This window comes from Camellia sinensis, chromosome 14, assembly GCF_055761805.1.
Source record: "Camellia sinensis isolate YWXY chromosome 14, ASM5576180v1, whole genome shotgun sequence".
Classification (NCBI taxonomy): Eukaryota; Viridiplantae; Streptophyta; class Magnoliopsida; order Ericales; family Theaceae; genus Camellia; species Camellia sinensis.
Window position 1 is genome coordinate 135,023,555 of NC_138974.1, and position 15,354 is coordinate 135,038,908.

Genomic DNA, 15,354 nt, shown 5'->3' on the forward strand with positions numbered 1-15,354 from the left:
TAATTAGCATTAAACACTAATCAATTTCTGATTCGATCGCCGATAAGGCCTTCAATTTGCAGTTCAAAACTTAAAACATGAACAGATCAATCAATTGACAAACAGATAGAAATGCAATCAAACAACATACTCATGCAATTAGTTTAGGATTTCATCCTAATCAGTTACTTATCATGTTTAGTCACAGTTTAGCAGTAATCACAGGTGAGGGTCGTCACAGAGAGGGTCAAGATTTTGGTTTTTAGAAAGTTTTAGAGAAAGGGAATGATAGAAAAGTGATATAAAATGTCACTTTTGCGACCTGATATATGCACAGTCCGCTCGAGCGGAAGAATTAACGCTTGAGCGTCAGACACAAAAATTTATTCCACTCGAGCGCAAAATACACACGTTCAATATTTTTATTGACAACAGACAAACCGCTCGAGCACAAGAAGGAACGCTCGAGCGCCCACCTACTCGACTGTCGGAAATGCCGCTCGAGCGTGGAAAACACTCCTTCAATATTTTGCAGACGTGCAAAGTACTGAGTGTTTGCAAACCCCGCTCGAGCGCAAAAAGGCTCGCTCGAGCGGAAGACTAAAATTCTGAGCAATACAAGGTTTGAAAATTAAGTAACCAACCTGTTCCAAACATACTTAAAATTCTCAAATAGCCAAATTTAAGGAGGAATAAAGAACAAAAGACAATGAACAACATTCAGAAATTATAAATCCAAATCCGAGGTACAAGTAACGGGTCAAAATCGAAATCGCTATAATATAAAACTTAATAGATTCACTATTTTTTTTTTTCAATTTTCAAAAAATTTAGTGTAATTTATTTATTTATTTGGAGCTGTTGTGGGCGTGCATGTGATTTCATTTGTTGCCCAAGCTTAATAATTTGGGGCCCAACCGACAAATGCAATGCACAAGCTTGGTCTGGTTTTAGGGCCTAGATAAAATGAAATTGGGCTTACGTAAACCAACCCGCACCTCAATCGAGCTGCTTTGAACACTAGGCCCATCAACGCGAAGCCATAGGGCTTTGATTGGTTTGTATTTAAGAAATATGTTTTGAGGTAAAAAATACGAAAATTTATTTGGTTTGATTTTTTTTCAAAAAAATATTTTGAAAAATTATTTTGAGAAAAAATTTTAAAAAAAATAATTAATTTAATATGTATGAGAGAGAAATTTATTTGAAAATCTTGTAAACTAAACAAGTTTTAGAAAAAAATTTAAAAAAATTTGTTTAATTTGATTAATTTTAAAAAAAAATTTGTAAATTTTTTTTTGAAAAACACTAACCAGGCCATAATTTCTGTCCCTTCTTCTCTTCTCTTAATGGATTGGGCCATCGAAGTAGGCTCGAGATCGGTCCAGCCGAACTCTGACATCACAACCGCGCACAGGAAGGAAGACAAGACACCAGAGGAGTGTAGAGAGAAGCGAAGAGGTCAACTCAACTCAGAGCGTTTCTTTCAGATCAGTTTGAGTTCTTACAGATACAGTTGGTAGAATCGATGTCTTCAATGGCGGTAGTTGCAGATGAAGACGAACGAACACATCTCCTTCATAATAATTCATCACCTCCGGTTCCGTACAGAGCGTCAGACATTGAAAGCGTAGAGATCGTCCCTTCACCATCATCGAACGAGCCAGATGAACCAACACCTAAATCTGTTGACCAGAATCAACGGCTCGCCTCTCTCGACGTCTTCCGAGGCCTCACTGTCGCTGTACGTGTGTGTGTATCTTAAATTTTCTTTACAACTCTTTCTGTTTGGTCACCGAGAATCTCTCTCGACAATTACTGATTGATTTGTTTCTCAAGGAAAAGAAAAGAAAAGGAGTAAACTTTAATATATAGTTTGTTTGTTGACATGACAGTTGATGATTTTAGTAGATGATGCTGGCGGAGCTTTCCCATCGATAAACCACTCTCCGTGGTTTGGAGTGACACTCGCAGACTTTGTGATGCCATTTTTCCTATTTGGCGTTGGTGTTTCCATCGGATTGGTTTTCAAGGTATTTATTAAGGGATTGATTTTCAATTGTAGAGTTAATTTCCTACTTGTCTTTTTCTAATTTTTATAGCTAGGGCTAGGGATTTGAAGTCTTTTGGCAGTAAATCGAATGAACATGATAAGCCAAGCAGAAGCCGAACATATCTATTTACTTGGCCAAGTCACGAAATGTCTTGTTTCATGATGCAGAAAATAACTAGTAAACCGAGCGTTACCAAGAAAGTCATACTGAGAACAATTAAGCTCTTCCTCTTGGGGGTGCTACTGCAAGGTGGGTTGCTTTTTTACTGTATGTGTTTGGTTGACAGAAAAAGGTAAGGCAAATGGTGAAAGGCCAAAAAAAAACAAAAAAAATGTTTGAGAAGATATCTGTATTTTCAAATATGTTCATATTTAACATTTTTTTAATATAATTTATTAATAATAGTTGAGATACATGTTCAATTTATATATTAATAATGAGTGTAATGAATTATGATTTTTTTATTTTTATTTTATTAAAGGTAGTTTGATAATCAAATTTGACATTTAAAAATGAATTTATTGAACAAATATACATTTGACAAGTTTGTTAATCAAAATTTATCACTTAAATATTTATGTATCTCTTGATAAGTATATGTATCTTTAATAGAGGTAACAATTTTTTGGGTCTCATTTTTCATCATGATAGTGTTTGAACAAACTGTATTTTTAAAAATTTTACAATTAAAGAATAAAGTAGAATAATTGATCATGTATATTTTTTTGTTTTTTTTAAACAGTAGAGAGCATCTCCAATGCACTAGGCATATAATACTTGTTAAAATACCTAGTGTGATTCACTTTTTTCAATTCCAATGCACTAGGCATATGATTAGGCATTTTGGCTCAACTCATATTCACTAGCTACATGTAGCTAGCCTTCAACGCTAGGCAAAATGTATTCAATCATTAGGATCATTTCCCTCCATCTTTTTTGTTGACGTGGCATTCTATAAAATTAATAGTATTTGGATAAATAGCTAAAATAAAGAGCATGGTTGGAGTAAAAATATAAAACAGTTGATAGGCAAAATAAAATATATACTTTATAGTAATATTTGGATAGGTAAAATGCCTACTACCGTTGGAGATGCTCTAACATGTTGGGTAGTGCTTACCAGTTTTTAGAAGTCTTTTAATTTTTTTTTCAAACAAAGATATAAACGTCACTTCATTCAGGAAATAAATAAATGCATACTAATATGACCTCGCCACTCAAATTCTTCTTTTGTGTTCAAATGATTTAAACAAAAAAAAAAAAAAAAAAAAAAAAAAGAAGAAGAAGTAAAGAAAAGAATGAATATTTAGATTGCAAAGAATAAAGACAAAGCCAAACAAAGCCCAAAAAAAATATAGATAGATAAATAAATAAAATACAGGATGCATGAAAAAAGTTCTAGCATTTTCTAACCTATGACTGCACTAGACGAGCAAGGATCCTCTAGATTGATTTTTTCCTAAAGTTTCCTAGAGTGCTCCATTGTGTGGTTGAGATTTATTGGCAAGTCACATCAATTTTTCTGATGTGACTTGCCAGTGAATCTCAACCACACAATGGAGCACTCTAGGAAATTTTAGGGAAATTTCACTCTAGAGGATCCTTGGTGGCACTGGACATCCTGGACGACAGTGACTTAAAACAAAAATAAATAATTTTTTTTTACCGTAGTGGTTGAATATTGAAAAAAAAAAAAAGGATTAAAACTTGGATAACTAAAATTTAAAAATTACAAATCCTGGATAATTATTATTTTTAAAATAATTAGTCCAATGGATTAAGGAATACATATTTTTAATATATTTCATAAATTTAATTTTATCATTTTTAGTATGAGACTTTTTAACTAAAAAGTATGGACACGACACGGATATACTGACACATTAATTTTCAAAAAATGCTGGACATGACACGTGGGGGGATCCACATGAAATATATAATTTTATATATTTATTATATGTTATATATATAAATATATTATTTAAAGATAATAAAAAATGTAATATGGCACAAATTCCTATAAATTTATATGGTTTTTGTTTATTATTGTATCTTAAGTTATTTTGTTCAAACTTATAATTAATTTCACGTGTCTAATTGATAGACAGGTGTGTTTAAGCGATTTACACGTGTGTCCTCCAAGTGTCCAAAGAGTGTTTGGATCTTTAAAAAATTAAAAAAAAATAAGACACGTTTTGAAGAGTGTCGGACACGTGTCCAACGAGGGAATACGTCACCTTCTTAGAAGTGTCCGTGCTTCTTAACTTCTTAAATACAAAATAACATGTTTTGCTTTATAGATTTATCTTTTTATTGATTTTTAAACCTTAGTAAGAGTGATTCTAACTATGATTTGATTGATAATAACAATATGAATAAATAAAATATTACATTGCAAATATAGTAACATAATTTAAGGAACAAATCTTAATGACATTAATTTAAAGAATAAATTGAAAATTTAAATTGAAAAGAAAAAACTAATTTTCAACCAATCATTGCAAAACATACTGACATGTGGAATTTTTAACAATTTAAAATTCAAAAAATTGAGAAAATTAGATTGAGAGTTTCAATCTCAAAGGCGTAATAACGTTTTTGTTTATATAATAGTATAGATTAGGCAAATGCTAAAGAGTAATGAGTGCCCTGGGATGCATTGTTTAATATTGGGATCGAGATAAAAGGTGTCCTGAAAATATGTGAAATAGTTATAAAGTGTATTGATTTAAGTAAAAAGTGTATCATGTTCTTCAATTTTTTTGCCTTCTTGTTCCCTATTATTTGATAGTTGTAAGATAGTATTAAGGGTCCACATTTATGTTTTCTTGAAAGCAGCATTTTTTGTTTAAATGTAAACCAAATAGTTGTTGGAAGTTCAAAGCTTGTTGGAAACCAAATGATTGTGACTGTGTGAAGAGTAACTCTTCCAAATATGTCATTTTTTTTTTGCTTGTAGTTCACTTCTCTTGGGGGCTACTTTCGTATAGCATACTCCCAGCTGCATAGGATTTGTGTTAAATTTTTTTGGTCTTACCAGTAAGACCATTCTATTAGCTCATGACTGATCTGGAGGAGATCTAGTCAGAGGTGACTGTAGAGTTACCAGCTGTGCTTCATTTTGGGAGAATCTAAAAACACATTTTTTTATCTAAGCAGTTTGAATTTTATCTTTTCTATCTGTAAGACAATAACAAAGATCATACGTTGAATGCTTTAGAACATAATAAAATCTTGGGCAACCAAAAAGGGGAGAGGGCCATAACATTAGACGGCTCTTGCAAATGGCAAATATGTCAGTATAAATAAACATCTAACTAGTTTTCGAAAGTAAGTGGAATTATCCAAATTCACTAACATTTGAGTCGATCACATACTACAATAATTTCTTAAAATTTTGTTTCGATGCACTTTTTAGGTGGGTATTTTCACGGACGTAACCATTTAACTTATGGAGTTGATGTTCGCAAGATACGCTGGCTGGGTGTGCTACAGGTAGTTGTCATAGCTTTGCAAATCTATATGAAATGTTACAGAAATGCAATAATGATGATAAAACTGAAGAACTGTTGAATCAATTCAATATCTTACTTAAAGATGAATTACAACTTCAATGTATATTTATACAGATCCTAACACATACTCAGCATTGGATAACTAACTAACTAATCATCTAACAGCTCAGCTAACTAATTCAGTTACACGAGAGATACTATCCTACTACAGCAGTCCATCACACTCTATGATGCACCTTGTCACGGCCTTGGTTGTTTCCAAACTATCCGTGCAGCACTTAGACAATCTCAAAGTTCACTTGATGATGCTAAGTCAGCCTAACTCACAAACTTAGAAGAAAGACAAGTAAGAAGAACACAAGAGACTTTGAGAGAATGCCTTGTAGTCACTATGAGAAAGCTTTACAACTCTTGGATGGTTTGAAGCAAATGAGCTCCTCCCCTATTTATAGGCACTCTTAGCCTCTCATAGAACACTCTAGAAGTCACTAGGAAATACATTACAAGCTACAAGAATATTCTAGAATGCTATAGAAATATTTATACAAGATATTTACAAGTTTAAGTGTGTTGAATACTCAAGGATGTTCTAGAATTCTCCACGTTCTCGCAAGTGTTGGAATGAGCTAGGAAGTTCTAGATCTTTCCATTAACCTCTATGCTCCCAAGCTCCCATGTAGGGGATTTTTGCCATAGGAAATTTAGCAGCTTGTGACCTTCTCCCCCACCTATGCTGGTGATGACTTCGTCTCATCCTTCCTGCGAAACTTTTGTATTTGCTCCTAGAACTACCAAAAAGCTTCTGCTGGTTCCCAGCTAGCCTCGCTTTCTGGTAGTCCTTTCCATTTTACTAAGTATTCCGTGCTAGGAGGAACTCCACGCCTTCGAATGACTCGGTCGGCCACAATGTATTCTACATCTTTGTCATAAGAGGTTGTTATTGCCGTTGGTGCTCGCAATGATTTCCCTCGGTTTGGGTCTTCCAAGTTAGCATGATAAGGCTTCAAATTACTTACATGGAAGACTGGATGAATCTTAAGCTTTGGAGGTAGTTGCACCTGATAGGAAACTTTCCCAACCTTCTTTGTGATGGGAAAAGGTCCTTCATATTGTCGCACCAATCGTTTATGCACCTTTCTTAGGGACTTGAACTGTTGAGGCAACAGCTTGACAAATCCCCAGTCCCCCACTAGGAATTCCACCGCTTGTCTCTTTCTGTCAACCCATTTTTTCATTTTCTTAGACGCCTTGTCTAAGTAGGCCCGTGCCACATCGGCTTGCTTTGATGCCACGTGTCACGGCCTTGGTTGTTTCCAAGCTATCCGTGCAGCACTTAGACAATCTCAAGGTTCACTTGATGATACTAAGTCAGTCTAACTCACAAACTTAGAAGAAAGACAAGTAAGAAGAACACAAGAGAGTTTGAGAGAATGTCTTGTATTCACTATGAGAAAGTTTTACAACTCTTGGATGGTTTGGAGCAAATGAGCTCCTCCCCTATTTATAGGCACTCTTGGTCTCTCATAGAACACTTTAGAAGCCAGTAGAAAATACATGGAGAGGCTTCCCTTAGAAGCCTTTCTTACAAGTTACAAGAATATTCTAGAATGCTATAGAAATATCTATACAAGATGTTTACAAGTTTAAGTGTCTTAAATACTCAAGGATGTTTTAGAATTCTCCATGTTCTCTCAAGTGTTGGAATGAGCTAGGAAGTTCTAGATCATTTCATTAACCTCTATGCTCCCAAGCTCCCATGTAGGGGATTTTTGCATAGGAAATTTAGCAGCTTGTGACAACCTGCTCTCTTTAATTCTTCAGCTGAGATGTCTTCCCTATCAAAAATCTTACTTGTTGCCATATTTAAGTTTGACTATATGAATATGTGTTGATCACTTAAAACAAGCATTTTTTCTTTACTTTTTATTTATCATTATCATAGTTGTTATTTATATTTCCCTGTCCAGAAGTTTGATATGTTTCTCTATTTTCATTCCTCAGTTGTGTATTGAACTGAAGTCATCTGACATCTGAGCATATGATTTTGGTTGTCTGTAAAAATGATTTAGTTTGTTGACTTCTAAGTACGTATATCCTGTCCTGTTCTTCTGTAGTTGACAACTAGAATTTAAAAAAGTATAATTTAATTTTCACTTCTAGTTTGCATATGGATATTGAGTTTTAGTCTTTGTTATTATCATCTGAATTGTTGTAATATACAGAGAATTTCAATCGGATATCTGTTTGCTTCATTTATGGACATCTGGCTCGTTAACAACATTGTGGTTGACTCAGCACTAGCATTTGTGAAAAGATACTACATCCAGTGGTAAATTTTTTTATATAGATTTTTATACTTCCTGTGAATTGCGAGTCATTCATGTGTAGGTGTACAATATCCCCTTTTTATAATTCTTCTGCTTAGATAATCTGGAATGCAGATGGACTAAGACTTCATCTTGGGTGCTGAATTCTAAGAAATTGTTTTTCACAACCCTAATCCCTAGCTTCATACAGTGTACCAACTAGGATGCATAAATTCTTGGTGATGTAAAAAATGGAAGCGGACTTGTTCTATGACAACTTTGGAAAAATGTCACAGGTTAACGGTTTCAAGACTGTCAGAAACCTGAAAAGAAATCCAACAAAAAAATGGTGTCTTTGTGGAACACGTGTGACAATTCTAATGGTTTGATTGGGATGTGGAACTAAAATTCTAGTTTCAATTCTTACAAGAGTGGAATTAAACTGAAATTATGACTCTGTTGCTTGGAATATAGAGAGAAATCTAGATTCATTGATAATAGGTCCCATTTCCAACCCTTTTCAGTTGAGCCTAATCGATTAATATATGTTAATTCTGCCTTCTTTTCATTGTCCAAGCCTCATCCAAATAAATTGAACCCAATTTCTGAGTTTCAGGGGTATTATATTATATTTTGATGTTTATCTAGTCCATGCATGTGACATCAATGGTGAAACCTGTAGTTATAAAGTCCACCTTCTCTGAATGTCCCCCTCCCCCAAACACACACACCAAGCACATACACACTCACACTCCTACCCCACCCCCACCACCAAAAAAAAAAAAAAAAAACTATTATCCGGTTTTGGCTGAGCTTGCTAATCTTTTCTTTTGTCTAGGATGGTTGCTTTCTTGCTAGGATCTCTTTACATGTGCTTGCTCTATGGCCTTTATGTTCCAAACTGGAAATATGAAGTTCCAAGCACAAACTCGAGCTCATCAACATCAAGATATGGATTTGATTCTCAAGTTGTAAGTCAGAAAGATTTTAGTTTCCAAGAAACATTCGCTGACAAGATTCTACTTTTGAGTTGCCTTAATTGGGTTTGGGAGTTTGAAGTCTATTGTTTTAAACATTAAGCTGGAAGTCATAGATATCAGTTGAATGCCTTTACAACTTTTCAAACTCAAGGCAATGTCAGGAAACATGGGATATGTTTTTGTCCAACACTAATATTATTTTGCAGATGTTCTGATGTCTCTACAAACATATACGTTATGTTCATTGTATGTGTAAGCACATGGTTGTGTACCATATATTTTTTATGTGCCTTTTCAGACTTGTGGAAAATCTCCCAAAGCTTTCTAGACCTTATAGAGATTACAAAATTGCCTCTCACGCTTTTTTTTTATTATTTATTTTTAAACTTTGCACTGTGGTCACTTGATGTTTGCCATAAGTTAAGATTTGATTATTAATAATCTTCATTAATATTTGATTACTACCATATGTTGCAGAGTCGTTCACTTTTATTATTAGTTTCTTCCCTGTGTCATTGCACCCCTATGTTTAGATAATTGTTTACTACAGTTGGGCGTTAACTCTTCGGATTCCAATCCTTGCTAGCTCAGGGTTGATTCTTCTCATTCCCCTCTGATCATCATGTTAGTTGGGCTAGAGCAGATCTGCACCAATCCTCGAGTGTTTCTAAGTCAAACTGTGGATTTGACTGACCTGCTCTCTTCTATGTGAAAGTTTTAGAATTGTCATTCTCATTCTCATTCTCATTCTCATTCTCATTCTCTCACTCTTAATCTGTGCTGTTGTGAACTATATTTTTTCTTATCTTTTTTAGCCTGAAATGTCAGATCTGTGTTTGTTTCAGATTTTAGTTTAGCTTATAATCAAGTTGTATGAGGAAGTTTGATGCTTTTTTATTTTTCACAAAATCTTTTGTAGCTTAATTTCGATACTATATTCTTTTCTTCTCCTTCATTTTTTTTTTTTTTCCATTTATTTTATGGAACTATTTGTCAATTCACCACATTGGTTTTCTAGGTGCACTGTGGAATGAGGGGCAGTCTTCAACCTCCTTGTAATGCTGTAGGTTTGGTTGATCGATTTTTTCTTGGCGTACAACATCTTTATCAACATCCTGTCTACAGAAGAACGAAGGTGCACCAAGTCCCCTATTATCACTGCTGTCTTTCCTATATTAAAGTCTTTAAATCCCTTGCAGATCCTTGCATGGTTAACTTTCTCCATATAACAGGAATGCAGTGTCAACTCTCCTGATTATGGACCTCTACCACTAAATTCACCAGAATGGTGCCTTGCTCCATTTGACCCCGAGGGCATCTTAAGGTTAGAGAACTTTCTGACCCATGAACTTTAAGTACTCTTTATCTTATATTTTATTTCTAAGACTGGGGATATCCTCAAGCGCGAGAGAAGTGATAGTCATAAATCATGGCATTCTGATCACATGAAGTATCGTATCTAAATGTTGCCATAAATCTTAATTGAGTGGAAAATCAGAATAGCAATGCCTTTATCTTATTCGATTCCTCTGCAGAGCTGACTTAATCTTACCATTTGCTATTTCAAATCCCCAAGTTGGCATTGGAGGAAAGCAAGCTGGAAATGTACCCAATCTACTCCCAAACACTTGTTCACTTATTCCCAAATAGCATTAGAGATTCCATTATGGTCCAAGACAAATCTTAAATGTTGTACTTTATCTATTAAGGGCCTAACAAATGTTGAATGGTATTCATATTTGTCATGTATTTATATATAGGTATTATGCTATTCAGATCAACCATTTCCTTTTTGGGGGATTGATGTTATAACTTGAACAATTTGTTTTATTTCTACTGAGGACAATCCTTCATTATTATTATCAAAGGTTTACAGTAATTTCATGGTCTTTTATTATTTAAGTTAATAGGATTGATATCTTTGATAAGGCAGCACTTAGAGAATAGCTCCGCTGCTGTATTTTCTGACAGACTATATTTTAGTCTTGATAATATTATTTTTATATGAAGGCTCTTTGATTAAACCTCTTTTGCTCTAAAATGTTCTAGCTCGTTGATGGCTGCCATTACGTGTGTTGTGGGATTGCATTATGGACATATTATTGTGCATTTTAAGGTACAACGCGTTTGTTGCTTTTATTTAGCATGCTTTTGCAGCCTAAATTGCTTCTCAAGTGTATTTATTAAATTCGATACATGTCAAGATGCAATCACATGATTGATCTTTTGTTTATTTGTGTTATATTACTAGAATTTCTTGCTTGCCTACATTTTGCAGGGCCACAGGCAAAGGGTATTTTGGTGGTCCATATCATCCTTCCCTCTACTGATTTCAGGCTATGTTTTAAAGGTGTTAGGTATGCTGTCTTACGTTAGCATCTGATTTGCAATCCTAATACTTTAACTACTCCATTGTTCTCCTCTAACTGCAAGGTATGCTTGGTTCTTCCAGGTATTCCTTTTTCTAAACCGCTTTACACTTTGAGCTATATGTGCATTACAGCAGGAGCATCAGGATTCCTCTTAACCATCATCTTTTACATAGTAAGTCGATTCTATGTTCATTTATATACATACATTATATTTGTATTTGTAATTATATATATATATATATTCTGCGGGCCTACCCCAGCGATAGCAGCCCAATGTTTTTTTGAGATCCAAGGCCAAACATCAAAATGAGGCCTAGACCTTAGAGTCTTTGGCAGAAGGAAATTTTTGGTGGGCCTTAGGTGGACTGCTAAGTTGCCTATATTGTTGAGCCGACTCTAAGGTTGCGGTTACTATGGTCACCCCCAAATTTGGGCACTTGCCGGTCGCCGCTCCTACCTTTCTTGTCAGGGAAAAGAAGTAATGGTAATATGTATAAAAAGTAATAGATATCTCTTTTATGATTGACCAAGTAAACAATTTTAATAATGCAATTAAATGAACTCACTCATTCTAACTGAGGACATATTTGTAAATTACATATTGGTTATCCCTTTTTTCTTTTTTTGACAAAACAAACAGAGCGTTAATCGCATTCTATTTACCTGTTAAATCCTGAACTATCGGATAATAACCAGTAGCATCATGATTTCAAAATGATCCTTCAATTTTGCGCCCCGCGATTCCAATCCAACACTACCACAGCTATTCTGGTACAACATTAACATAAGACAAACTCATATTGGTTATCCCTTGGAATACCATTAACTCAGTTTCATAGGAACAAACTTAGAACTCAGCACTCAGATGCAAGTTTGAGGGTGGGCTTTAGAATTAACATATGGCAGAGTTGGACTTTCTTTTCTTGGTAAACGAATAAATATACAAAGAATTACTGTGGGTTTATTTTGATATATTTTTTTTATGCAGGTTGATGTCAACCAGGTTAAAAAGCCCACGATGGTGCTTCAGTGGATGGGAATGAATGCTCTCATTATTTATGCTTTGGGTGCTTGTGACCTCTTTCCAGCAGCTTTGCAAGGTTTCTATTGGCGCTCACCAGAAAACAATCTGGTATTTCTCTTTTTTCCTGCCTCGTAAGGGGTTTTTATAGACGGTGATGGATATTTGCTCATGGTAGATAATTGTTTGCTTCATTTGATATGTCGGGCATTGGATTAAATAATCTTAAATATTAAATACATGCAGGTTGATGGAACGGAATCACTGTTACAGTTCATGCTTCATTCAAAGAAGTGGGGTACCTTGACATTTGTAATGCTTGAGATATTATTTTGGGTTCTTGTTGCCGGTTTCCTACACATGAAACACATATATGTGAAACTATAGGAAATTAAATGACATGCCCATTGCATAGGACACTTGTGAATAACCAAATCTTATCAGATATCAATCTTTTTCTTTCCCCACTCTCATTGTACATTTTCCTATCTAAAAGGAAGTAAAAACCCTTATTTTATCATCCACTTAAAAGTAATAGTGCTTTCACAAAATAAATATGTTTTGCAAAATGGATTGAGGCACGTTAATATCGCTTTTTTTTATTATTATTAAAAGAAAAAAGAAGAAGATATTCAAGATTTGGTGTAGCAAATATTAAATTATCTTTGCACAAGAAGTTAAACCTAAAACTCCACCATAAAACATCCTTACAAATGATTTGGAGGGCAGGCTACGGAAGATATAGGTCTAACATATTGGATACTTTCTGCTATATTGTCATTCCCTAAAGTCTTTGATATAAAAGAAGGGGGGCAACTGGTAGAATTTTGCTCTGGGTCCGAAGAGCTTCCTTGGCAAGTAAATATGCACAATTGTTTGCTTGGCAAATCACCTGGAGATCACACTGCCAGTCCCCGTCAATCATATCTCAAATTTCCTAGCATAAATTGGAGTTAGGATCCACAAAGCTTGGAACTTCGAATTTCCTAGCATAAATTAAAGTTGGGATCCACAAAGCTTTGAACTTTGATAACACGAACTGCTTCCTTGGAATTGAGTTAGCAGTTGCCTTCATCTTGGGAATACACATTTTTTATCTAAGCAGTTTGACTTTTATCTTTCATATATAATGAAAGATTATAACAAAGATCATGAATTGAATGCTTTTTTAGAATATAATAAAATCTTGGGCAACCAGAAAGGGGAGAGGACCATAACATTCAGAGACTCTTGTAAATGAGTTTTGTAATCTAGTCATGTTGAAATAACGGTCTATTTTTCAAGTCACATTGGTGTCCACTGTGGTCTAAAAGTGTTGGGATGTAGACGAGGTAAAGGATTGTTTTCACATCAAGCCATTCATGGAACTGAAAAAGGTGAGGCAAAACGCACTTTCCTTTGTGTTTTTCAATGTTCATACTTTGGCAACTGGGACTCGGTTTTATTTCAAAGGAGCCAGTTCAAAAAATTTATACAAAATCACTGCTGATATTTCGATTCGTTTAAATCAATTGAACTAAATCAATCTGTCATATTTTGGATGGATGTGTGATGAAGAGCAAACGGTTGCGGATTGATTTTTTTCAATTCACCTAATTTTAAACGAATGACGGATTTGAGATTCCTTTGGCCGTGACCGAATCACCAAATCGCGACCACTCCTAATAATTTGTAAGACTTTATATTTTCAATTTGTTTAGATATTCTGTTTGTGTTCTCTCAATTAAAAAAGAGTTTAGATATTCTGTTGTATTTTTAATTTGTTTTCAATTTGAAAATCTTTTTATCAAACGGCAATTGTTGATATTTTGTATTTTTGTATGGAAAATATAAGGCTTAATTTTGTCATTTTAAAAAAAATCAAATTAAATAGTTTTTGAATAATAATAAAAAAAAGAGTAAAGAAATAGTTTTGATAATGGATGGTTCTCTTATATATATTTATTATTGATATTTGACAATTTACTTGATAATCTTTTAGTTATGTTGAGTTGAATTGTTATTCAAAAAAAATATTGACAAGATGTATTATATTTGAAATTTGTAAAAGATTAAACTGTCAAACTGATTCACATCTATCTGCCAATACGCTCAATCGGCATCTGTCAATCTGGCAAATAGATGCAGATTAATTTTTTTCAATCCGTCAATCTGACGGACAGATGACAAATTAAAAATTTCTTGGCCGTAACCAAACCACAAATACCCGTACAAAATGATGCGTCTTGTGGTCTCTTCATTTATAATGAAAGCAATTACCATTATCTTCATAATTTAGTAAATATCACTATCACATCATTTAAGTTGTGAATTTTGTATAAAACTTCGGTAAATATATCATTTTCCATGTAATGTGAGAAAATTATTAGGAAGCCTGTTGAATTTAAGATAGTTAATCATAGTCCTCATAGTAGAAATGGCAAAGCCCATTAGGTCTGGTTAAAAAGTAAAAAAAAAAAATTATTAAAAAAATTAAAAAATTTACAATTTATATCAAAAAGTCAAAGGTTCTTTTTCTTCTTTACTTTTTACACATCTTTTTATAAAAAATTAAAAAATCATTCTAAACATAAATTTTTTTTACCTTGTATTAAAATAGTTTATTCTCAAGTGAAGCTTAGTGAAGTGAAAAAGAAAAGGAAAGAAAAAAAAGAAAAAAAAAAGCACATCAAAGCCGCTTTTGTTTTAACAAAAAAAAATTTTTTATCATTTTTTTTATTTAAATATCTATTGTAACCTTGAAATTAATATGCTAATGATGGAAGCGATGTCAGGGTAGATATGATAGCCGTGGTGGTGAGGTGAAAATAAATACAAAAATGATAAAGATTTTAAAAATTTTATCGAAAATTTTACTAAATATTTCATATTGGTAAAACTTACATGTGAATCTCACACTCATGTAAAACATTTGATAAAATTTTTGATAAAATATTTACGCTCCCTGACCTTGCTCAAATAAATAATGACACGTATAAAGTAAGATGCTTTATTCCCCACGATTATAAAATCTCTCCAGTAAGGAAGGAATACCCTTTCGGCCATACAAAACTTTGCTTCAAAACTTGCCCAACTTTTTGCTCCACTACCTTAGGCTGCGACGTAGCCACCCAATACACCTATGATA

The 15,354-nt window shown here is 33.8% G+C and overlaps 1 protein-coding gene across 2 annotated transcripts; it reads left to right on the plus strand.

The window, feature by feature from the left end:
• Positions 1 to 1,295: 1,295 nt before the first annotated feature.
• Positions 1,296 to 12,694, plus strand: LOC114262783 (uncharacterized). 2 transcript variants are annotated; one of them, XM_082904280.1, is made up of 13 exons: positions 1,296 to 1,723; positions 1,875 to 2,012; positions 2,201 to 2,282; positions 5,452 to 5,528; positions 7,771 to 7,877; positions 8,693 to 8,825; positions 9,853 to 9,969; positions 10,067 to 10,158; positions 10,884 to 10,950; positions 11,113 to 11,191; positions 11,287 to 11,378; positions 12,195 to 12,338; positions 12,474 to 12,694. In XM_082904280.1, exons 1-13 carry the CDS (start codon positions 1,508 to 1,510, stop codon positions 12,612 to 12,614), a joined length of 1,485 nt encoding a protein of 494 aa, XP_082760406.1. In that variant the 5' UTR covers positions 1,296 to 1,507; the 3' UTR covers positions 12,615 to 12,694. The 2 variants fall into 2 exon arrangements, with proteins under 2 accessions (XP_082760406.1, XP_082760407.1); XM_082904281.1 differs by lacking the exons at positions 7,771 to 7,877; positions 8,693 to 8,825 and having other exon boundaries at positions 1,331 to 1,723.
• The last annotated feature ends 2,660 nt before the right edge of the window (positions 12,695 to 15,354 follow it).

Bases quoted from the DNA above. Each gene is read 5' to 3' on its own strand.
- LOC114262783 (XM_082904280.1), top strand. From the start codon at position 1,508: ATGTCTTCAATGGCGGTAGTTGCAGATGAAGACGAACGAACACATCTC. The intron at 2,283-5,451 runs GTGGGTTGCTTT...TGCACTTTTTAG, and splicing joins CTTGGGGGTGCTACTGCAAG to GTGGGTATTTTCACGGACGT. The intron at 11,192-11,286 runs GTATGCTGTCTT...TGGTTCTTCCAG, and splicing joins CTATGTTTTAAAGGTGTTAG to GTATTCCTTTTTCTAAACCG.